The 25,843-nt window shown below is 42.3% G+C and overlaps 1 protein-coding gene across 1 annotated transcript in view; it reads left to right on the forward strand.

Annotated features, from left to right (window-relative positions):
• LOC137384718 (laminin subunit beta-4-like) overlaps nt 1–25,843 on the forward strand; it is a 148,924-nt gene that overhangs the window by 114,774 nt on the left and 8,307 nt on the right. Inside the window, exons 28-32 of the mRNA XM_068059036.1 lie at nt 6,916–7,121; nt 15,106–15,309; nt 15,441–15,585; nt 21,052–21,259; nt 25,387–25,525. Of these exons, the coding sequence (XP_067915137.1) occupies nt 6,916–7,121; nt 15,106–15,309; nt 15,441–15,585; nt 21,052–21,259; nt 25,387–25,525 (902 nt within the window). The remainder of the gene's footprint in view (nt 1–6,915; nt 7,122–15,105; nt 15,310–15,440; nt 15,586–21,051; nt 21,260–25,386; nt 25,526–25,843) is intronic.

The following is a 25,843-nucleotide window of genomic DNA, read 5'->3' on the forward strand; positions in this document are numbered from 1 at the left end:
TCTTTCCTCATTGAGCCTTTGCTGCGGCTGCCCCAAGCTTTACTACGTCCCTCAGCACGTAGTCCTGGACCTTGGAATGTGCCAGTCTGCAACATTCGGTGGTGGACAACTCTTTGCGCTGGAAGACCAGCAGGTTTCGGGCAGACCAAAGGGCGTCTTTCACCGAATTGATAGTCCTCCTGCAGCAGTTGATGTTTGTCTCGGTGTGCGTTCCTGGGAACAGCCCGTAGAGCACAGACTCCCGTGTTACAGAGCTGCTTGGGATGAACCTCGACAAAAACCACTGCATCTCTTTCCACACCTGCTTTGCGTAGACACATTCCAGGAGGAGGTGGGCAACCGTCTCATCCCCACCACAGCCACCGCGGGGGCATTGTGCGGAGGGGGCGAGACTTCGGGTGTGCATGAAGGATCTGACGGGGAGGGCCATTCTCACCACCAACCAAGCTACGTCTTGGTGCTTGTTTGAAAGTTCTGGTGATGAGGCATTCCGTCAAATGACTTGGACGGTCTGTTCGGGGAACCATCAGACAGGATCCACCATCTCCTTTTCCCGTAGGGCCTTGAGGACATTCCGTGCAGACCACTGCCTGATGGACCGGTGGTCAAAAGGTGTTTTCCCGCAGAAACTGCTCCACGAAGGATAGGTGGTACGGCACAGCCCAACTGCATGGAGCGTTCCGCGGCAATGTGACCAGGCCCATCCTTTGCAACACCGGGGACAGATAGAACCTCAGCACGTAGTGACACTTGGAGTTTGCGTACTGGAGGTCTACACACAGCTTGATGCAGCCGCACACGAAGGTGGTCATCAGGATGAGGGCCACGTTGGGTACATTTTTCCCGCCCTTGTCCAGAGATTTGAACATCGTGTCCCTCCGGACCCGGTCCATTTTAGATCCCCAGATGAAGCGGAAAATGGCTTGGGTGACCGCCACAGTGCAGACGTGGGGTATGGGCCAGACCTGCGCCACGTACAGCAACAACGTGAGCGCCTCGCACCTGATGACCAGGTTCTTACCCACAATGGAGAGAGATCGCTGCCCCCACATGCTCAACTTTCGTTGTACCTTGGCTACTCGCTCCTCCCAGGTTTTGGTGCACGCCCCGGCCCTTCCAAACCATATCTCCAGCACCTTCAGGTAATCTGACCTGACGGTGAAGGGGACAAAGGATCGGTCAGCCCAGTTCCCAAAGAACATGGCCTCGCTCTTGCCGTGGTTAACTTTGGCTCCCGAGGCCAGTTCGAACTGGTTGCAGATGCTCATCAGTCTGCGCACGGACAGCGGATCCGAGCAGAAGACGGCGATGTCATCCATGTACAGGGAGATTTTAACCTGAGTGCCTCCGCTGCCTGGGATTGTCACCCCTCTTATGCTCGCATCCTTCCTAATAGACTCAGCAAAGGGTTCAATACAGCAAACAAACAAGACCGGGGAGAGAGGACAGCCCTGTCTGACTCCAGATTTGATCGGGAAACTTTCCGATTCCCACCCATTGATTGAGACTGCGCTACTGATGTTTGTGTAGAGCAGTTGGATCCAATTGCAGATTCCCTCCCCAAACCCCATTTTGGAAAGCACATCCATCATGTAGGTGTGCGATATCCTGTCAAAAGCCTTCTCCTGGTCCAGGCTGATGAGGCAAGTGTCCACCCTCCTGTCCGATACGTAGGCGATCGTATCCCTGAGTAGCGCGAGACTATCAGAGATCTTCCTGCCGGGTACAGTACAGGTCTGATCGGGGTGGATCACCAACTCCAGAGCAGACTTGACTCGACTGGCTTTGACTTTGGACAGAATCTTGAAGTCAACATTAAGCAGTGAGATGGGCCGCCAATTTCTGATTTCTGCCCTCTCCCCCTTCCGCTTGTAAATGAGGGTGATGATGCCTTTCCTCATGGGGCTTTGGATGAACATTTGATATAGAATTTATCATTGGGCATTGCAAATAAGATTGGCCTTCCCTCCCTAACTCCTCCTATCCTACCCCACATTTAGGTGTATTCTAGCAACAGTAACATATTTATAGCATTTTTACAGACTCCCTGGCAGCAAGAATTTTTTCATACAGCAGTTGACAGCAAACTATCAACATATTGAATAGTGTGGTTTTTGTATAGTGTGGTGTAGTAAAATATTCACACTGGCTTTACAAGTCACTCAAGGTAGAAGCAATATCCTGTCACAAGCCTAAGGTAGGCTAGGTGTTGATTGATTTATTCCGTACTTAAGCTGTAACTGTTTTATATACCAATGTCCTTGAAACTCAGCTGTGGAGAACAGAAGCTATGAAGTATATCTTATCTCAACAGTACTTCAGTTATATTGCTACTCCAGATTTAGGTCTGTCTTGTTTTCTTAGGTATTCCAATCTCTATTTTGATTAAGCTTTCCTTGCTTTGCATACCTTTATGTTGTTACAAGGTATTTTCTTTGATGAAGTCTAGGAGCGTTTTTTACATTATATTGTTGGGGGTGGAAGGGAAAACAATTGTTAAATTCCTTATAATTTTTCTTAGATTTGTACCTTTGTTCGCTCACTGTATGTGTTTTTGTTCCAATGTGAGATGGGTGGTTTTCTTTCACTGACCTGCTCCAAACCTATTCTACTAGTTGAATTTAATTAGTCATAGTAAGTGGATTCTTGGTCCTACATGTATGAATGTTCCTTCATATTCCTCTCATCTTCCATTTCCCCGGTAATTTATTTTGTTGTACTTGTATTTATATCATATAATGGAGTTGGGGAATTCTATGCGGAGAAAACTACTTAGCTCTGTTCTTACTGGAGTATATTTCTTTGTGTCCCTAGCAGAAATGAGATCACAAAAAAATTATTGACGTTTGCCAGATTTACTTTTGAAGATGGCAGACTTTCCCTTAGGAGAGTAAAAATCCATTATAGATCAGTTCGCATATCATTCTTTCTCATTCCATGCTTTCTTATGTTCTGAAAAAAATGGTCAGCATACTCGAGAATTGACAACATTAGATTTAGACTCAGTAAATAAATATATAAATTGCAAAAGATCAGTACAAAGACTGGGGGGAATTTTAACCACTCTCCCAACATTGGACAGGAGTCAGGAGAAGGGAGGTTAAATTGGTAAATATGTAAAACTCGCCACAACATGCCCACTTCTAGGGCTGAATTTTACCAGCCCCACCGATGTCAGGGGCCATGGCAGGGCAGCCCGGAAAATACCTCCGGGAGAGGCCCGCCCTGGGCTTGACGACAGGAAGGCTCCGCCCCATTTTAATCAGCAGCAGCAGCAAGGCCTCGGGGTGGTCCCCCTGCCACTCGCCGACCGAACCTTAATTTCAATATTAAAATCTATGTTAACCTACCTTTCCATGATGGTGATCCCATGCCGATATTCTGGCCAGTTGCTGGAAGTCCTGCGCCTTCGGATCTCCGTTGGGGATCTGAGGAGGAACACCGCTGGGGAGGGGGTAGGAGTGAGGAAAACTCTTCCTATTGGTTGCATGGATGGTGAGAAGGGGTTGAAGGTCAAAGGTAATGAAGTTCTGTAGAGAAAGTTCAAGACCTGAAAAAAAGTTGTTTTGGGGGAAGAGGGCAATTTACATATTTTTTTATTCATTAGGGTTATGGGAGAGGGATTTGAGAATGGGAATAAATGTCTATCTTTATCTTTCAGCATTCTGTCACTTTAAAAATTTTTAATGTGTCCGAAGGGCCCGAAACCCTTTAAAAATGGTGCCAGTGCCCGAACAGTGGGCCGGACACCATTGCGGGAGACGGAGCGCCCGACCCTGCTGCATCATCGGGGGCGGGCGTTCCGCCCCTCCATGTAAAAGAACCACCACATGAAATAGCGCGGTGGCTCAGCGGCACACAACTCCTGCGTGTGCCGCTCCTTTTTTGAAGCTCGCTGCCGAGATTGACGGCGAACTTTCAAAATTCAGACCCCAGTTTTACCACAGCAGGTTTGGGATGAGTTCAAGTGACCGGCACTGGAGAGGCACGTCCGTCATAACAATATGTTAATGAGGCCCACTCGTGGAAGCCATTTGAATTTAATGTTAGACAGCCAAATTGCCAAGGCCTCAGCAGACAGGAGCAGCTGGATCCAGCTGTTAAATGCCTGTGGGCCAGCAGGAGCAGGAATGCTACACTATAGGCCTGCTCGGGTCTGCAAAAAAAAAAACCCGACCCGAGCCCGACAGAACCACATCCGACCTGAGCCCGACCCGGCCTGAGCCCTTCCATTTTTTCCCACGCCCGACCCAACCCGACCATCAGTTAACTTACCTTTCATTTTTCACTTTGTTGCTGATCTGCACAAGCTTAAAATAGCTGTAACAAAACCACCTTTCTAGTCCAAAAATTATATTAACATTGGAGCCACTTACCTGTGATAGAGTGTGTCCAACCCGGCCCAACCCGAGCCCGGATGCCGGATCCGGAAGTGCAACCTGACCTGACCCGAACCCAGCACGTCATCAGGTCCCATCAGGTTCAGGTCGGGTAACAGGCCTTTATACTACACTCCAACCCTCAAGCAAATCTTCTACCAGGATCTGTTGACCCCCAGCTCACTATCAGCCAGCAGCACCCCCCGCAAACCATGATCCCGAGCCTTCTTTCCTCCCCCATTTTCTCCATTCCCTCCCAATTACCAGTCCACAACCCTACTGTGCCATGATCTTTGCCTTTATCCCCACAATTTGCCAATTCCCCACCCCACCATGCTCCAAATCTTCCCTCCTGGCTGCTGCACTCAATTCCGTCTCCCCCCACCCCATACTCTGATCTTTTCCAATGGCCGGACAGGATTTTATAAACAGGCAGATGTCCAAATGAGGAAGCAAATGACAGTCTCTGACCCATAACTGTTTATTGCCAATTCATAGTTCAGTCCAAACATCAGTTCTCACTCTCCCCCACTGGGCAAAAACCCAGCCCTTAAATACAGAACTATAATGAGCATCACCTGCTCTCCATTAACAGTGAAATGAGTCCTGTTTAATTAAAGGGACCAGCATCTTCAATATTGTCAGACTGAGGTCTCCAACTGTGGGCTTCTACAGTCAGCCAGCTGGGAAACAGAGTAAAAAAAACTAATGAGCTCCTGCTGTTAAATTCAGCAGGATCTCCACATTCCAGGCTTCCCCCGGAAACATGTGGCCCCCTTTCCTTCCCTATAAATATCAAGACCTTAATTTCAGTAGGTGTTGAAGTTAATCTCAAATCATCCATAGAAAAGATCTATAAATACCTCATTTAGGACTAGTGATTTGTAACACATGTACAAATATCCCCTTGAATTTGCTGAAAGCTTGCGCCACTGTAACGGCCTGCCTATGGAATGCGTCATTATTTGAGCCCAGATGTTGCAGGAGATTATGGTGTAAGTGAGTGGAAATCTATGCAGATAGGATGAGATGAAGTAGGATGGGGGGAGGCTCATGTGGAGCGTAAACACCAACACAGACTGCGGGCCGAATGGCCTGTTTCTGTGCTGCACTTTATATGGAATTCTATGTAAGAAGGTAATTATCATAGCTGCATTCCCATGAAAATTGACGGCAATCGCACATATAAACCGTTCTTGGCACCGTTGCCACTCAGACAGGAAAATAATTGCACTAGAAACCTGGTGATTTACGGACTTGTATTTCTTCCTCAGGCTTTGGGAGTCTTTGCAGAGCTTGCTCAGGCTACACAAACTCTTGCCTATTGACCCGAATAACATGTAACAAAATTTATCGGGAAATAATCTAAGCAATCCGGTTCTTTCCCTTAATCAAAGAAAAGCTGTTGATTTTGGAAGTGCCCCATTCCCTTCTGAGATATATTCATGATTATTGACTCCACAAAACCAAAAAATCTGATCACAGACAGTCACATAAATTTAAGGGACCAACTAAAAGCCAGCTGATTGATCAGGATATAGTGGGCTGGATTTTACAAGCTCACCGCCAATCTCAGTGGCAAGCTTCAAAAATGGCAATCCACCTGTGCAGACCAGACATCATGGAGCTGCCACGATAATAAATGTCCAGGGTAAAACCCCCCACCCCCCTCGATGACATGGACAGCGTGGGCAGTCCATCCCCGGCAATGGCATCAGGCGCTACTGCACAGGTGCTGATGCCATTTTTAAAGGGCTTTGAGCCCGACATTACAATTCAAATTTTTAAAGAAACAGTGAATTGAAGTTTATTCTTCTATCCCCTCTCCCACCAATAACCGTATAATTCATTCCTTGCCCTCTCCCCACTGCAGCAATACTTCCCTTGTGCACCTGACCTTCCCCCCCCTGCAAAGTTCGCAAACTATGCACCCGACCACTTCCCACTATCCCCTAAACCATTCAGAGGAGTTTTACCCTGCTCCCCCAACCCCGCACAGAGAAACTGACCTGCTCCCCCCTCCCCACCAGTGTTCCACCTCAGATCTCCGGACGGGAATGCCGGCCACCGGCACCAATATCTGAGGGGGACGGATAGTGGATGGGCCGCCGGGCGGCGTGGGTGCTGCCATGAGGCCTCGCCACCACTGGCAATATGAGGGCCGGCCTTCCCGGCATCGAGGCCCGTGGCAGGCCGCTGCCTGATTCATTTTCCGGTCCACCCCCGCCACGACCCCTGATGTCGGGGGGGACTGTAAAATTCAGCCCAGTATGTGGAGTGAAGAATCTATATTTAGGGGCACAACAGCTTTGGAAAATCCAATTGTAGTTAATTGTAGATAAAATACGCAATAACACAACGCAGTGAGGGATGCAGCTGTGCATACCAATTTTTAATAGCATAACAAAATAATTCAGTTCACTCAGTAAATAGTGTTCAGACATTTCTTCCGTCGTACAATAGTGATAAAATTTGTAGTCAAAGGTTACATTCAGTTCAAGGGATAATAGTGCAATTATTTTCCTTTTGTTGACAGGTAGCTTTGAAGACATTAAGAGGTACTACCAGATTTCGGAAGCTTCTCAGCAGAAAGTGAATGACTCGGAAGTGCTGAACATCTCAAAAACAACAAGAGAAAAGGCAGCTGCCTTGTTGGACAAAGCAATGTTGATTGATGGAGATGAAATTCATGCACTAAACAAAAAGACTAAACTACTGAATTTGAATATCGTAAATAATAAGGTGAGTCCTGCTTCTATATAAACCATTTTAAGGAAATGTCGACTGGTTAATAATTTAAGGGCATAGAAATGCAACATATTAAAAAAAAATCAGTTCATAACAGATTTATTAATAGAAAGCTTGTCTAACATGCCAAAAACATTGAAAATTCCAGGATGAAATTTAAACACAACAGGCTGGATTTTACTTTAGGCCGACGGGAATTCGCCACGGATGTAAAAGTTAGTGGCGAACACGCTTCTGCCTACTGCGGGGATCCGTCCAGCATTTTACGGGTCCCCAGACTTTAACTGTCCCGAGGCAGGCCCTCCACCCACTTGAGGGAGAAAGTCCTGCCTCAGTGAGCTGCGGGCCAATCAGCGGGCCAGCAGCTCTTAGTCCCAGCAGCGCCATCGGGTGTGCTTGCCACTGCTGGAACTTCAGTCCAGCACACGACATGGAGCCAGGAGTGAAGGTAAGTTGAGTATGCCTCACCAGGGGGATTGGTCATGCCCTGCTCAGGCTAGTGTTGTCGTTTGTGGGGGGTGGGGGGGCGTCTTAGGTCCCGGGGGTGGGTTGGGAGGCAGGGACGGCTGTCAATCGGGCAACCTGTGCCCGACTGCCATGGCACCCCCAACCGGTGCACGGAAAGGCCGGCAGCTATCGCTGGGCGGCCTTTCATGTCCCCAGCACGCCCACTTGCCACAGGTCAAACACCCGTGGAGGCGGGTGATGGCCCTTAAGTGGCCGTTAAATAGCTTAAAATTCAGCCCAACATATTGAAGATACGTAGATTTTAGCTTATATAATGGGCGGAAACAGATGAAATTTTACGCAGAGATGTATGAAGTAACACATTTTGGTCGGCAAAATGAGGAGAGGCAATATAAATTAAATGGTACAATTTTAAATGGTGTGCAGGAACAGAGGGTCCTAGTGATGTACATAAACAAATCTTTGAAGATGGAAGAATAAGTTGAGAAGGCTGTTTATTTATAAAGGAATAGAATACGAAAGCAAAAAATTAGGCTTTACCTTTAATAAATACTGGTTAGGCCTCAGCTGGAGTAGTGAGTTCAATTTCGAGCACCACATTTTAGGAAGGGTGTCAAGGCATTGGAAAAGGTGCAGAAGAGATTTACTAGAATGGTACCAGGGATGTAAGACTTCAGTTATGTGGAGAGACAGGAGAAGCTGGGGTTGTTCTCCTTAGAGCAGAGAAGGTTAAGAGGAGATTTGATAGAGGTGAATTCTTTTGATAGAGTAAATATGAAGAAACTATTTCCAGTGCCAGAAGGGTCGGTAACCAGGGGACACAGATTTGAAGAGATTGGCAAAAGAACCAGAGGTGATATGCGGGGAAAAAGGATTTACACAGTGAGTTGTTGTGATCTGGCATGCACTGCCTGAAAGAGTAGAAGAAGCAGGTTCAACATTAGCTTTCAAAGGAGAATTGAATAGTTAAAGGGCTATGGGGTAAGAGCAGAGGAGTGGGACGAATTGGATAGCTCTTTCAAACTGCATGCTGAATGGCCTCCCTCTATGCTGCATCATTCGATGATTCTATAATAAGCCTTACCATTAACCATCCATTATAAACTAACAGACCAGCACATTACAGTTATGAGCAAATAGATGTCCCATTATTTTGATTTTAAGACCAATTTTAATCCTATCTAGAAATCAGGCAGTCATTAAAATGGTCCCTGCCCTCACGACTCCTGCCCCCATTCAAAATCAGGGCTTTTATCTCATTCTGCAGAACACCTGACTGTTTTTCAGCTAGTCATAGGCAAGGTGTAAAAATCTCCAAAGACAGTTTCCTTCAAACTCCATTCTCCATACTCCATTCATCTATCCAATCTACTTTTGAGATTTCTGAACTCCAGCTCAATCTTTCTTTAAATGTATACTTCAAGTTCACAGATATTAATAATAACATAAGAAATAGGAGCAGAAATAGGCTATATGGCCCATTGAGCCTGCTTTGCCATTCAGTGAGATCAAGGCTAAAGTTTTATATCAACTCAATTTTCCCACCCTGTTCCCATATCCCTTGATTCTCTTACTGTCCAAAAATCTGTCCTTCTTAGTCTTGAATATACTCATCAACTGAGTGCCCAAAGCCCTCTCGGGTAGAGAATTCCAAAGATTCAGAACCCTATGAGTGAAGACATTTTTCCTCATCTCAGTCCTAAATGGTCGACCCATTATCCTAAGACTCCAACCCTTAGTTCTAGACCCAAGGGGAAGTAATTCTACCAAACCCCAGACAATATAGGCCCATTCTACTCAATCTTTCCTCATAGGACAGCTCCCTCAACGCAGGAATCAATCTAGTGAACATTAATTGCATCCCTTATAAGGCAAGTATATCCTTCCTTAGGTAAGGCCAAAAACCACACACAATACTCCAACAGCCAGATTTTCAAAGTGGTGTCAGGAACCCAACACCCAGATGAATTCCAGGTCCCAACCCTGCACCTCCACTGTGTCACTCACACAATGCTTTCTTAAATGCTAATGCCCTAACTGGGCAGGAGGCAAGCGGCGACCAATTAGTGGCCTGAGCGCCTCCAGGAGGTGGGAGCTGCCTGCCTGGCACTAGCAGCAAAGGCAAGTGGCAGCCATGATGGAACCTGCTGCTGCCTTGCCAAAGAGAGCAGACAGCTCCTCAGAGGGCCAGCAGTACAAAGGGATGAGATGGAGTGGAAACGGCCAAAACAGAGGTACTGCACACGTTCCAGCCCAGGATACCAGCGGGACTGATAATCTTAAAACATTAAAAAAAAAAGACTTTTCCTTCACCCCGCAGTGAACCTGACAATGCACTAACATCCACTAGACTGTTCGGTTCACTGAAATTTCCATTACAAATTGCAGCGCCGACCTCCCCAGCCCGTTGACAAGCTCTTAAAGGAGCTTACGGGCTGTTAATTGGAGGCAAGCGTGTTCACCATTCCCTCCCTCCTTCCCCCCCCTACCCCAACACCTCCCCTCCACCAGAACTTTGCATACTGCAGATTGTCCCAAAGGCGTCAGAAAGAGAAACCACCTCCAGAACCGTAATTTTTAAATCACACCCACACCAGGTCCCGACCCCACCAGCATTTGAAAATCCAGCTTCAGGTGTGGCCTCACCAAGACCTACATAATTGCAGCAAGATATCCTTACTCTTATACTACAACCCCCTTACAATAAAGGCTAACATATTATTTGCCTCCCTAATTGTTTGCTGTACGTGCGTATTCATTTTCTGTGATTTGTGTACAAGGACACCTTAATCTCTCCGTATACCAACATTTACTAATCTCTCACCTTTTAAAAAATATTCTGCTTTTCCATTCTTCCTATTAAATTGGTAATTTCACTCTACCCCACATTGTACACTATCTGCCACCTTCTTGCCCAATCACTTAACCAGTCTATATCTCTTTGCATCCTGCTCACAGCTTACTTTCCCACCTGGTTTTGTATTGTCAGCAAACTTCAATATATTACACTCGATCCCCTCATCTAAGACATTGATATAGATTGTAAATAGCTGAGGCCTTACCTTGAGGTCTCGTTGATCCTTGTGGCACCCCAATAGTGCCCCAATTATTCCTGCTTTGTTTTGTGTTTGTTAACTATTCCTCAATCCATGCTAATATATTAACCCCAATCACAAGCCTGAATCTTCTGTAACACCTTGTGTGGCACCTTATCAAATGCCTTCTGAAAATCCAAATAAACTACATCCACTGGTTCCCCCTTACCTACCCTGCTAGTTACATCCTCAAAAAACAGTAATAGATTTCTCAAACATGCGTTTCCCCTCATAAATCTGTGCTGACTCTGCCTAGTCATATTGTGACATTCCAAGTGTCCTGTTACCGTGTCTTTAATAATAAATTCTAGCATTTTCCCTACGAACTGATGTCAAGCTAATTGGCCTATAGTTCCAGTTTTCTCTCTCCCTCCTTTCTTGAACAGTGTGGTTACATTTGTTACTTACTAATCCATGGGACCATTCTAGAATCTATGGAATTCTGGAAGATCAAGACAAATGCATCCACTACCTCTGCAGCCACCTTTTTGAAAACCCTACAGTGTATGCCATCAGGTCCAGGGGATGTGTTATCTTTTGGTCACGTTAATTTTCCCAGTACTTTTTTCAGTACTAATATATGCTACTTCAACTTGCTCACTCTAATTAGAACCTTGGTTCCTTACAATTTATGGTATGTCCTTTGTGTCCTCTACTGTGTAGACATAAAATATTTATTTAATGTCTCTGCCATTTCTTCATTCCCCATTATACTTACTCCTGTCTCTGCCTCGAAGAGACTTACATTTACTTTCACTAATCACTTCCTCTTTACATACTTTTAAAAGCTCTTACAATCTGTTTTTATATTTCTTGCTAGTTTACTCTCATTGTATTTTCTCCTTCTTTATCAATTTCTTGGCAATCCTTTTGATTTTTAAAACCCTCCCAGTCCTTAGGCTTACTACTCTTTTTGGCAACATTGTAAATTTCTTCCTTTTATCTAACAATATCCTTAAATGTCTAGTTAGCCATAGCTATACCACTTTTCCAGTGGGTCTTTTACTCCTCAATGGAATGTATATTAATTGAGAATTATGAATTATTTCTTTAAATGTTTGCCATCACTTATCTACTATCATATACTTTAATCTAATTTCCCAATCTACCTCAGCCAACTCATCCCTCAGTAATTGGTTTTGTTCAAATTTAGGACCCTAGATTTGGACTTAACAACAACACTCTCAAATTTGATATGAAATTCTATCATGTTATAAACACTCTTCCTCAGAGAATCCTTCACTATAAGATTACTAATTAACCCTGTCTCATTAAACAATGCTAGATCTAAAATAACATGTTCTTTAGTCCTTTTACATATTGTTCCACTCTCCCTTTAATACATCATGGGGCAAATTATACATGGTCTTGAAAGGAAAACCTATTTGGATGTTCATTTTTTAGCTTTGAAATCTTGGATTAACCTTTGACATCTTTACTATTCATTAGTGGCTGATGATTGCATAAGCAAGATGTAGAAACACCTACAAATGTTGTAAACAAAGCAAAGATTAAATTGCAGTTCCCTCATAAGTTTAGAGTCATTTTTGGTCAAGCATTACATGGGGGGGGAGGGCACGAATGGCATGTATTGATATTGCGGGGATGGGAGAGGGCCTGGAAAGATATATTTTATTCATTCATATTTACTTTAAATTACCGATCTCTTTAAAAATTTCACTTGTCATTTAGGGCTCTAAGCCCTAAGCAGTGGCACCGGACACCATTGCTGGGGACGGCTCACCTGCTCCCTCCACATCATTGGGAGGGGGGGGGGGGAGGGGCAGCCGCCCCAGCCATGCAAATGAGCCGCCGTGTTTGGAATTGCAGCGGCTCTGCGACGTGCGCCCCGTGTGTGCGGGCCGCCATTTGTTTCGCCCGCCGCCTATTTCAGCAGCGGGCTTTTAAAATTCAGCCCAATATCCACCTTAAGACACCAGAGTACTGAGGCTGCAGTATGTATTATCTACAGAATTCACTATAGCACCTCACTGAGCTTTCTGCTGCACCATTTAACGAGAAAGAAAAGCATATTTTCTGGTCATTTATTTCATTGCTGTTTATGGAACTTTGCTGTGAACAAATTGACTGCTGCATTTGCCTGCATTACATCAGTGATTACACTTCAAAAGTACTTTGTTGGCTGTGAAGCCCTTTGAGATATCTTAAGGTTGTGAAAGTTGCTATATAAATGCTAACCTGTATTTGTTTTATTTCTCCACTGCTCTATCCAGAAATCCATTCCCAAGTGTTGCTCAGTTTTTATAAAGGAGAATTTCCTAATAATTTTAGTCCTGAAATCCCCTTTTCCTGGTTGAATCATGTCCCTTTCTTTCATTCCTGCTATTTAATTTAAAGTAATATTCTTACTATAGTTTTGCAATTCCCTTCAATCTTGCTTACCTCTAGAACATAATTTCTCAGTCAGCTCCTTTCCATGTTGAAGAACAACTGCTTCTCCAGTTTTTCCTTCATAAATTAGACCTTTAACATGGGGGATTAACCTTGTCTCTCTTCTCTGCCTTCAGTTCCTGAATCTCTCACTTCTTGTTCTGGCAACCTGAACCAGAGTATTCCCATTCAAGTTTGAATAAAGCAATTCTCAGAAATGACTTAAATACAACTGTTTTGGCTATGTAGTTCAACAGCCATCGTACTATAAAAACAGAAAATGCTGGAAATATTCAGCAGGTCAGGCATCTGTGGAGAAAGAAGCAGAGTTAACGTTTCAGGTCTGTGACCTTTCATCAGAACTGACAAAGGTTAGAAAAGAATTAGGTTTTAAGCAAGTATTATACTCGGTATATGCAAAGGAATAGGAGTTGTGATAAGATGTTTTTGCAATATTGATCATGAGTAAACAAATTGTTGACACCGAGTTTACCATTTATTAATATTGAAATCTATTTGATGTCATACTTGCTGAACTTTGTCAATATCTTGTGTAATCAATGCTTTCTCTAAGTATATGATTGTGGCCATTGTATATAATACGTGATATTCTAAATGATGCTTTTGTTTGTATCTTTGAACAGTTTTTTTTTTGTTTTTCCTCTCTTTCTTTACATACTTGGTGTCCAGTGGATTAAAAGAGTCAAATGAACTGGAATCTTCATGTGTTCCGAGTGCTTTTTCCTGCCTAACATTTGGGTTCTGAAAAAGTCATATCTGACTCGAAACATCAACTCAGTTTCTCTCCGCACAGATGCTGCCAGACCTCCTGAGTACTTTCAGCACTTTGTTTTTATTTCAAATTTCCAGCATCCTCAGTATTTTGTTTTTAGTTCAACAATCTATTAGCTTTGTTGATTCACTGCTCTGCATTGGTTGTACATGTTTCATGTCAAGTCTACGAATAATCCTAGGTCTCTTTAAACTTCATCCTTAGTTATTTCAACACCATTCCTGGAGTATGTTTATAGTTTATTTTTCCACCATGTTCATGTTTGCACTTGACTATATTAAATTTCATCCAACACTTACATCCAACTTATTCTGAAGTTTCTGAGCTGCTTTTTCTAATTCCAATGCACCTGCTAGTTTGGCATCATAGACAAGTTTGACCATTTTGCAATGGGTTTCTGAATCCAGGTCATTTATGTAAATTAGAAACAATTGTGATCTTAAGACCAAGTCCTAAGACACTCCACTGAGCATTTCCCCATTCAATTTAACTCCTCTAATGAGAATTCACTGATTCCTGCCACTTTCTTATCTATTCCCAAGGTTTGCCATGAATCCTCGCAGCCTTAAATTTAACTAATAGCATTTAGTGTGGAACTTTCTCAAAAGCCTTTAGCACTATGCTGCTTAAAACAGCAGAAATCCTGGCTTCCTACTAGCAGAATTATTAATGTTGTTAATGTGGTACCACTGCCGCAAGAACATAAACATATAATTCTTCTCAACGTTAGGTCATTCTCCAATTTGGATGCAGCAACTATGTGTTGCTAGTGTTATGCAACATGACTTAATTTCCCAGGCACCATAATGTGCATACTGGACACAACAGTCTTATTATTCTTGTTAATCTTCTAAAAGGTCTCAAATCGAATGAGATTGATCAAGTCTGTACTATTCCAAGATAATATTTCAATTACAAATTAAAGAAAATAAAGAGTAAACATTACTATTAAGCTGCACAATAAAAAGTGTACTGAACTGCTCCTTTAAGATTTACTGCTGGATAGGAGTGGATTGCCAATAATAATGTTAAGAATAGTTTGAGATCCTGCCGATATGGGAATAATATATATTATATTTGGCTTGCATATTACTAGACCTTCTCAGAAATAACCAGAATGAATTTTTGTGACCTTCTTCTTTGAAACACCAAAAGTATTCAGTGCAGCTTTATTTTCATTTGTCATGTTGTGCATCATGCTTTAAATTATTTTCTTTAATTAATTTTGTAGATTTGTGGAGCACAAGGGAACTTATCCTGTAACGAAGATCTATGTGGAGGAGCTTTATGTCGAGACGATTTTGGAAATAAAATATGTGGTGGCCCATACTGTAACGGAGCTCTGTCTGTGGCAAATGATGTAAAAACCCGAGCAGAAGAAATAAGAGATCAGATGAACCATCTCCTAGAAAAACTGCAGAATACAATAAACAAGGTTATAGGTTATGTTACAGTTTTATGTTTATATAAAGAACTGTCTTCTTGTCCAATGAGATTGTTTTTACCAAGAAATTCAGAAAGGCTTTAACTTTGTGCACAAGTAATCAAGCCTTCCTTTTTCTCCAGATTGATTCCATCAGAAACATGACACAAGAAACTAAGGACAAAGCAACCAAATTATCAGATAAGATAGCCAAGACTAAGAGTGAACTTGAACAGGAAAAGCAAGAAACCAAAGCCGTCATCAGTAAAGTGAAAAAGTTTCTCACAGGTACTTAGTCCTGCTCCTTTCCTATTGCCACCTTTATTGTATTTTCTTCCCAGGAAGAAGATTCATTTGGTATCATAGGGCAACTGACACCTGTGGAACTGTATCCCAGTGAATGGTCAAGAGATCAAGGAAGGAGAGGAGAGAGAGAAAATTGTAGGAGGAAAGTTGATAAGGAGAAAGAACAAACTGAATTTGATGGGGAGAAAAGAATAATTACAGAGATAATCAAATGTTATAAAGAAAATTATAGTTCCTGAGCTCCTGCAGCCTTAGAAATGTCATGTTAAGGAAGGCAACTTTTCAGGAATGACTAGATAATGCAGCTATTCTGGAGTTTTGCAACCTGACTTACCCTTGGGCAGTGGCTGCAGAAAGTTTGTCAACCTTCCGTCAGAAAATTAAATGAGTAGAGTCTATGATGCAGTTCTACATAGTTGTGAAAGGAAAGGGTTTAATTGGATAAATGGTATTTTACTCGTTTGTGCTTTCTTATGTTCAAAGGAGGAATGAAACTTGTTAAACTCTGTTCCTAAGGATGCACATATCTAGTTTGGAAAATTGCAAATTGTCTTATAATTGACAGACCTGTGCTAAAATAGCTGGTGTTTCAGTCATTATACAATAGTACATTAGCCCTGTTTTGTTCACTACAGAAAATAAGAGTTTAATGCAATTATAGAATCAGAGAATGGGTACAGCACAGAAGGAAGCCATTTGGCCTGTCATGTCTCTGCAAGAGCAACTCACCTAGTCCCATTCCCCTGCCTTTTCCCCATAGCATTGCAATTTTTTTTCTCTTTCGATAATTAATTATCCAATTCTCTTTTGAAGGCCTCAATTGAATCTGCCTCCACCACACTCCCGGGCAGTGCATTTCAGAACCTAACCACTCGTTGCGTAAAAAAAGTTTTTCTCATGTCATTGTTACTTCTTTTGAAATCACCTTAAATCGGTGTCCTCTGGTTCTGGATCCTTCTGCCAATGGGAACAGTTTCTCCCTATCTATTCTCTGCAGACCTTTCATGATTTTGAACACCTCTTAATCTTGTCTTCTCCAAGGAGAACAGCCCCAAATTCTCCAACGTATCCACGTAACTGAAGTGCCATATCTCTGGAAACATTCTTATGAATCTTTTCTTTTCTCATACCTTCACATCCTTCCTAAAGTGTGGTGCCCAGAACAATACTCCAGTTTAGGCCAAACCAGTGTTTTATACAGGTTTAACATAACTTCCTTGCTTTTGTATTCTATGCCCCTATTTATAAAAGTCAGGATCCCATATGTTTTATTAACTGCTTTTGCAACCTGCCCTGCCACCTTCAACGATTTATGCACATATACCCCAGAACCCTCTACTCCTGCACCCCCTTTAGAATTGTACCCTTTAGTTTATGTTGCCTCTTCTCATTCTTCCTACCAAAATGAATCACTTCACTCTTCTCTGCATTAAATTTCATCTGCCATGTGTCCTCCCATTCCACCATTTTGTCTATGTCCTCTTGAAGTTTATCACCACCCTCGTCACAGTTCACAATATTTCCAAGTTTTGTGTCATCTGCAAATTTTGAAATTGTGGCCTGTACACCCAAGTCTATGTCATTAATGTATATCAAGAAAAGCAGGGGTCCTAACACCCCACAATATATCTTCCTCCAGTCTGAAAAACAACCATGCACCACTACTCTGTTTCCTGTCATTCAGCCAACTTCGTATCCATGCTGCTACTGAACCTTTTATTCCATGGTTCTAACCTTGCTGGCAAGCCTGTTACGTGGCACTTTATCAAATGCCTTTTGGAAGTCCATGTACACCACATCAACCACATTACCCTCATCGACCCTCTCAGTTACCTCATCAAGAAACTCAATCAAGTTAGTTAAACATGATTTTCCTTTAACAAATCTGTGCTAGCTTTCCTTAATTAATCCACATTTATCCAAGTGACTGTTAATGTTGTCCCGAATTATCATTTCTAAAAGCTTTCCCACCACCTGGCCTGTAGTTGTTAGGTTTACCCTGACACCCTTTTTGAACAAGGGTGTAACATTTGCAATTCTTCAGTCCTCTGGCACCATATCTGTATCTAAGAAGGGGTGAAAGATTATGGCCAGTGTCTCCACAATTTTCTCTCTTAGCTCCCTCCATATCCTTGGATGCATCTCATCTGGTCCTGGTGACTTATCAGCTTTAAGTACATCCAGCCTATCTAATATAAAAGCAAAATACTGCGGATGCTGGAAATCTGAAACAAAAACAAGAAATGCTGGAATCACTCAGCAGGTCTGGCAGCATCTGTGGAAAGAGAAGCAGAGTTAACGTTTCGGGTCACTGACCCGAAACGTTAACTCTGCTTCTCTTTCCACAGATGCTGCCAGACCTGCTGAGTGATTCCAGCACTTCTTGTTTTTGTTTCAGCCTATCTAATACCTCTTCTTTATCAATTTTTAGCCTGTCCAGTGTCTCAACTACCTCTTCTTTTACTATTATTTGGGCAGCATCTTTTTCCTCGGTAAAAACAGATGCAAAGTACTCGTTTAGTACCTCTGCCATGCCTCCATGTGTAAATCCCCTTTTAGGTTCCTAATCAGCCCCACTCCTCCTTCTAAAACCTTTTTATCATTTATATGCCTATGGGAGACTTTTGGATTCCTTTTTTTTAGCTGCCAGTCTCTTCTCATACTCTCTCTTTGCTTCTCTTATTTGTTTTTTTCTCTTCTGCTCTGAACCTTCTATATTTAGCTTGGTTCTCAATTCTATTATCCACCTGGCATCTGTAATATGCACCCTTTTACTGCTTCATCTTACTCTCTAGCTCTTTTGTCATCCAGGGAACTCTAGATTTATTTGCCCTACGTTTTTCCCTCGTGGGTACATACCTTGACTGTACCTAAACTATCTCCTCTTTAAAGGCAGCCCATTGTTCAGTTACAGTTTTGCCTGCCAGTCTTTGATTTCAATTTACCTTGGCCAGATCCATTCTCACCTCATGGAAGTTTGCCCTCCCCCAATTAATTATTTTTACTCTGGATTGCTCTTTGTCCTTTTCCATAGTTAACCTAAACCTTATGATGCTTTGGTCACTGTCCCCTAAATATTTCTCTCCTGACACTTGATTCACCTGACCCACCTCATTCCCTTGAACCAGATCCAACAATGCCTCCTTCCTCGTTGGACTGGTAATATACTGATGTAGAAATTCTCCTGAATACACTTCAGAAACTCTTGCCACCCTCTACCCTTTATGCTATTACTAACCCAGTCTATATTAAGATAATTAAAGTCCCCCATTATAACTACTTGAAACTGTCTGTAATTTCCTTGCACATTTGTTCCTCATTATCTTTCCCACTTGTTGGTGGCCTAAAGACTACACCCAGCAATGTAATTGTACCTCTTTTGTTTCTTAACTCTAACCAAACAGATTCTGTCCTTGACCCCTCTAGGATATCCTCTCTCTCCAGCATTATAATGTTCTCCTTAATCAATACTGCTACCCCTCCTCCTTTCTTTCCTTCCCTATCTTTCCTGACCACCTAGTATCCAGGAATATTTAGTACCCAGTCCTGCTCTTTTTTGAGACATGTCTCTGTTATCACCCAATTTCTACTTGGCTATCTGCACCTGCTGACCAATCTTATTTACCACAATCCGTGCATTCACATACATGTACTGGACACCTAATTTAGACCTTATTACATTCACTCTTATTCTGACACCACCTAATACCTTAATATTTCCTATTCTACTGCTATCTGTCTCTCCCAATTCTCTGTGCACCTTGGTTTTCCTCTCTAATATTACCACCTGGTTCCAACATCCCTACCAAGTTAGTTTAAACCCTCCCCAATAGTGCCATCAAATTTCCCTCAAGGACATTTGCCCCGACTCTGTTCAGGTGTAACCGTATGCCTGTACAGGTCCCATCTCCTCCAGAACCAGTCCCAATGTCCCAGGAATCTAAAGTCCTCCCTCATGCACCATCATCCCAGCCATGCATTCCATCTGCTTTATCCTCCTATTTCCATACTCACATGCACATGGTACCAGGAGTAATCTGGAAATTACTACCTTTGAGGTCCTGCTTTCTAGTTTCTTTCCTAGCTCCCTAAACTCTCCCTTCAGAACATCATCTCTTTTTCTTCCTATGTTGTTGGTAACTATATGCACCGCGAACACTGCCTTTTCACCCTCTCCCTTCAGAGTGTTCTGCGGCCGCTCCTTGACCCTGGCACCAGGGAGACAACATATCATCCTGGATTCATGTCTGCGGCTGCAGAAACGCCTGTCTGTTCACCTAACTACCAAATCCCCTATCGTAATTTTTTCCAATCTTCCTCCTGTTCCCTGATACAGCTGAGCCAGCCGTGATGCCATGGACTAGGCTCCAGCTGCACACACAAGACGAACCATCACTGTCACCAGTATTTATATTGTAATACTGGTTGGAGAGTGAGATGTACTCAAGGACTCCTGCATTGCCTGCCTGGTCCTTTTTGACTGCCATTCCCACTCTGTCAACATACCCTTAAGCTGCGGGGGTGACCGCATCTACAACGCGCTATCCACAAAACTCTCAACTTCATGGATGTGCCACACTGATGCCAGCTGCTGCTCAAGCTCCAAAACCTGGAGCTCAAGCTGCTGCAGCTGATGACACTTCCTGGATATATGGTTATCCAGGACACGAGAATCGTCCTGGAATTCCCACATGAAACAGGATGCGCACGCCAAGGGTTCGCGCTGCCCTGCCATACCTCTATTTATTAGACTATTAAACTTACTACATAAATAAAAAATGACTCACCAGCTATTCGTCAATCAGCTGCTTCTCCTGTGCTGACGTCACTTTATTTTATAGGGAGGTTAACTGAAATGTTTTTACTTAACTCTTACTTTCCAAAAATCTGAGATTTTAATTTACTGAAAAAAACAGACTTCTTTAGTTTTACTATCCCTTATTATTTAATTTTTAACTTTATCCCATAGATCTGATTGACTAAATGAGCATTGATTTTAATTATATGATAAATTAACACATTGGCTTTAGATTTTTGTTTTTATACTCTTTATTCAATCAAATCTAAAACAAATAACCTCTATTCCCTCTTTTACAATCTAGTTAGTATCTTGTTCAAACTATTATTTATACTTAATGCCTCTAGACCTGCTCTGCACTAATACTCTTATTAATGTCCTTACTGATATACTTAGCCCGATTTAAATATTTAATTTTTCAGCTGCTAGTTTGAAAAAATGCCCTAGTTTTAGAAAGGGAGAAAGAGAAATACTCTCCAAATTACACCAAAATTATGGCATCTGTCAAACTAGCCATTCAATACAAGCAGTGACAGTATGGACTTACTTCCACAAAAATTATAATTCTACCTCAGATTGTTTGAGAAATGTGTCCTTTATATTTCTTTTGCAAAGCTAACTTGTGTTTGACCTTTCTCTTCCAATTCAAGTCGACGGTGTTTCCTCTGAAGACCTTGAAAAAATTGTAAACCATGTTCTTTCTATCAAGTTACCCATTACTCCCGAGGAAGTGAAGAACAAAAGCAAACAAATTCAGGATATACTTTCTGACATTAAAGACATTGATAAAGAAGTGGAAAAACTGAACAACCGCTCTCAAGAAGCAAAGACGCTTTTGAAACGTGCAATGAAAGCTGAGTATGTAGGGTTATATTTCAATAATCTGCATAGTTAATTATTATGCTATAACATACTGCTGACAGTTTATAGCATCTTCATATTTATTTAGAATATTTCTCTGCTGCAAACTGGTTACATATTCCCTAACTTGTTGAAACATGCATCCCCCAAACTTAACTATTTCCAGAAAATGTAGATGAAAGGATTTGTATGTTTACGATCTCCTGTTAGCTTATTATTACATGATCAAGTTCCTGTACATGAAATTCTTTGCAAATGTGGTCCATGGAAAACAGAAAATATGACTTGTTTAAAGATATCTTGTTGTCCTGCCAACTGATTTACAAAGATGGTCATGTAACCCTTAGGAGTATTGACAGGCAGAGAGATCTGGGCGTACAGGTCCACAGGTCACTGAAAGTGGCAACGCAGGTGGATAAGGTAGTCAAGAAGGCATACGGCATGCTTGCCTTCATCGGTCGGGGCATAGAGTATAAAAATTGGCAAGTCATGTTGCAGCTGTACAGAACCTTAGTTAGGCCACACTTAGAATATTGCGTGCAATTCTGGTCTACCAGAAGGACGTGGAAGCTTTGGAGAGGGTACAGAGGAGGTTTACCAGGATGTTGCCTGGTCTGGAGGGCATTAGCTATGAGGAGAGGTTGGAAAAACTCGGATTGTTTTCACTGGAACGACAGAGGTGGAGGGGCGACATGATAGAGGTTTACAAAGTTATGAGCGGCATGGACAGAGTGGATAGTCAGAAGCTTTTTCCCAGGGTGGAAGAGTCAGTTACCAGGGGACATAGGTTTAAGGTGCAAGGAGCAAAGTTTAGAGGGGATGTGCGAGGCAAGTTTTTTACACAGAGGGTGGTGAGTGCCTGGAACTTGCTGCCAGGGGAGGTGGTGGAAGCAGATACGATAGCGACGTTTATGAGACATCTTGACAAATATATGAATAGGAAGGGAATAGAGGGATATGGGCCCCGGAAGTGCAGAAGTTAGTTTAGGCAGGCATCAAGATCGGCGCAGGCTTGGAGGGCCAAATGGCCTGTTCCTGTGCTGTACTGTTCTTTGTATGGAAAATTGTGCATCTCTGATAGCCACAATGGCCAAAGTATATCAACAACAAAAGCAACAATTTGTAAAATAATCATTTTAATGAAGGAAATACCTTAAGGTGCTTTACAGAGCAGAAATGGATGCTACATGATTGGCTGGCATCACTGCAAAGCCGGGACTTCCGGCGACAGGGTCCTAAATCCTATGGAAGGCCTTCCACTGTCCACTTAAGTGCCTAATTGGCACTAGATTTGGTGGTCCTTCAGAAAAGAGGTGATGCGGGGATCTAGGTGTCAGTTTCCCCTGACATCGAGACCCCTGCCGCCAGCATAAAATTCCTCCCCAAGGGTACCAACACTGACCCCTGGGGAACTCCACTGTAACCATTCGTCCAGCTCTAAAAACATCCATTAACCACTAAAATAAAAGCAAAATACTGCAGAGGCTGAAAATCTGAAATAAAAACACAGATGCTGCCAGACCTGCTGAGTATTACCAGCATTTCTTGTTTTTAATCCATTAACCACTACTCTGTCTTTCCTGTCACTCAACCAATTTTGTATCCATGCTGCTACTGTCCCTTTTATTCCATGAGCTATAACTTTGCTTACAAGTCTGTTGTGCGGCACTGTATCAAACGCCTTTTGAAAGTCCACGTACACCACATCAACAGCATTGCCCTCATCGATCCTTTCTGTTACCCCTTCAAAAAACTCCAGCAAGTTAGTTAAACATGATTTTCCTTCAACGAATCATGCTGGCTTTCCTTAATTAAACCACATTTGTCCATGTGACTTTATTTGGCCGCGAATTATTGCTTCTAGAAGTTTCCCCGCCACTGAAGTTAAACTGATTGGCCTGTAGTAGCTGGGCTTATCTTTACATCCTTTTTTGAACAAAGGTGTAAAGTTTGGAATTCTCCAGTGCTCTGGCACCACCCCTGAGTCTAAGGAAGACAGGAAAACTATGGCCAGAGCCTCTGCAATTTCTACTCTCACTTTCCTCAGTTTCCTTGGATGCAACTCATCCAGCCCTGGTGCTTTATCAACTTTAATTAGAGACACCCTATCTAATACCTCCTCCTTATCAATTTTAAATCCTTGTAGTGTATTAATTATCTCCTCTTTCACTGTGGTCTAGGTAGCATCTTCTTCCTTGCTAAAGACAGATGCAAAGTATGCATTTAATACATCAGCTATTCCCCCTGCCTCCATGTGTGAATCCCCCTTTTGGTCCTTAATCAGCCCTACGCCACCTTTTACCACCCTTTTACTATTTATATGCCTATAGAAGGCTTTGGAATTCCCTTTTATGTTAGCTGCCAGTCTCTTTTCATACTCTCTCTTTGCTTCTCTTATTTGCTTTTTCACTTCCCCCTCTGATCCTTCTATATTCAGCCTGGTTCTCCATTGTATTATCCATCTGACATCTGTCATAAGCACATTTTTTCTTCTTCATCTTCATCTCTATCTCTTTTGTCATCCAAGGAGCTCTGGATTTGTTTGCCATACTTTTCCCCTTCAAGGGAATATACCTTGACTATGCCCAAACTATTTCTTCTTTGAAGGTAGCCCATTTTTCAACTACTGTTTCTCCTGCCAACCTTTGATTCCAATTTATTCGGCCCAGATCCATTCTTACCCCATTAAAGTTGGCTTTCCCCCAGTTAATTATTCTTACTCTAGATTGTTCTTTGTCCTTTTCCATAACCAACCTAAACCTTATGATACAATGATCACTGTCCCCTAAATGTTGTCATACTGATATTTGATCCACTTGGCCTTCTCATTCCCAAGAACCAGGTTCAGCAGTGCCTCCCCTCCCATTGGAAACATACTACTGCAGAAAATTTTCCTGGACACACTCTAGGAACTCTTTCCCTTCTCTGCCCTTTATACTACTGCTATTCCAGTCTATATTTGGATAATTAAAGTTCCCCATTTTAAATAGTCTATAATTCTTGCATCTCTCTGTAATTTCCTCGCAAATTTGTTCCTCTTCATCCTTTCCAGTAGTTGGGGCCTATAGTACACCGAGCAATGTAATTGCACCTTTTTTGGTAGCTCTAGCCAAATAGATTCCGTCCCTAACCCCTCTCTCTCCAGCACTGCAATGCTCTCCTTAATCAACTCCTCCCCTTTTTTTTCCTTTTCTATCTTTCCTGAACACCTTGTATCCAGGAATATTTAACACCCAGTCCTGCTAAGGAAAGCGTTAGAGAAGTTTGGAGGTAATGTAAATGTGCATGAAGAATTTAGTGGCAACAGAAATGAGGAAAGGGCAGAGGCAATGATATTGTGGAGATGAAAGCTCAGGATTCAATGGGTCACTCACTGTGCACACTGTCTGGTTTACCCTGAATGATCAACTGGGGAAGGACATGTAAATGATGCAAAGATATTGAGTTTTTGACAGGAGGTCATAAATTAGCTTTATTCTTCCCAGTGTGGAGATGAAGGAGGTTCTGACTCATCCGCAACAAACAGTCTGACAACACAGAAATGGTCATGATACTGAGGATGGTGGTGGAGAGGTAGAGTTGGATGTTGTCAACATACATGTCAAAGTTACTACATGCCTGTGGATAATGTCACAAAGCTTCTTTGTTGCCCAATATCAAAGGTTGAAGCATACATTAAAATGTTAGCAGCCTTTAAATTCACCCATTGTTCCTTTTAGCTAGCCATTAAGGGTTGCTTACATGTGACTTCATAGACCCACATGGCAAGTTCTCAACCACAGGCTCAATATGGGACAGGAACTCATTCACGCCATGTAAATGAAGCAAATTCTACAAAATTTGAAACAATGGGGTCACGTGAGTATGAATAACACACTGCCCAACTAATGTGCTTTCTACCCAAGGACCTTATAATGATTGAGTTTTACAAATATGTGCAATTGTCTAATCCTACTGCTCCTCAGTTTGTCTATGGCATGATTCCATTTGAATATAAGATCCTGGACAACATTGTTTCAACATTAGCAATCAGACATTAATCTATTCACATTTTAAAAGTGTCATAATGTATTAACTTTCCATGGTATATCAATGATTTGCAAATTTTATATGTCAATTCTTAGGAAAGCAGCTCAAGAGATCCCAAGCCCAAAGAAACTGCAGGAAGATCTGGACAAAGTTAAAGAAGTCCAAAAAGAAGTTACCAACACAATAAAGAAGATCACTGATAACCTAAATAATTCCAAGACTAAGATTTCAGAGGTAAATAGGAAGGACCTCAATTTTAACTAAAAGTTAAATTGATAACTTTAAAAATCCAGACATTCATGAGATAATGTTTGGTTTCTTTATCAACATGTCAGGTAATTTTTAATATGTCTTAGTCCCCTTGCATTATATTAAACTATACAACAGCTTTTCCTTCTATTTACAAAGTTTGGATGAATTACGACGACAATAGAGATGATAGAGAGTGTCACTTGGTCAAGATTCTGTTAAAACGCTGCGGCACTCTCAAAAGGATTCCAATAATATTATGAACTGTGAACTAAATCTCAATAGTATCACCTTCCTTACGTA

The sequence above is a fragment of the Heterodontus francisci genome, chromosome 27 (genome assembly GCF_036365525.1).
Source record: "Heterodontus francisci isolate sHetFra1 chromosome 27, sHetFra1.hap1, whole genome shotgun sequence".
NCBI classification, from domain to species: Eukaryota; Metazoa; Chordata; class Chondrichthyes; order Heterodontiformes; family Heterodontidae; genus Heterodontus; species Heterodontus francisci.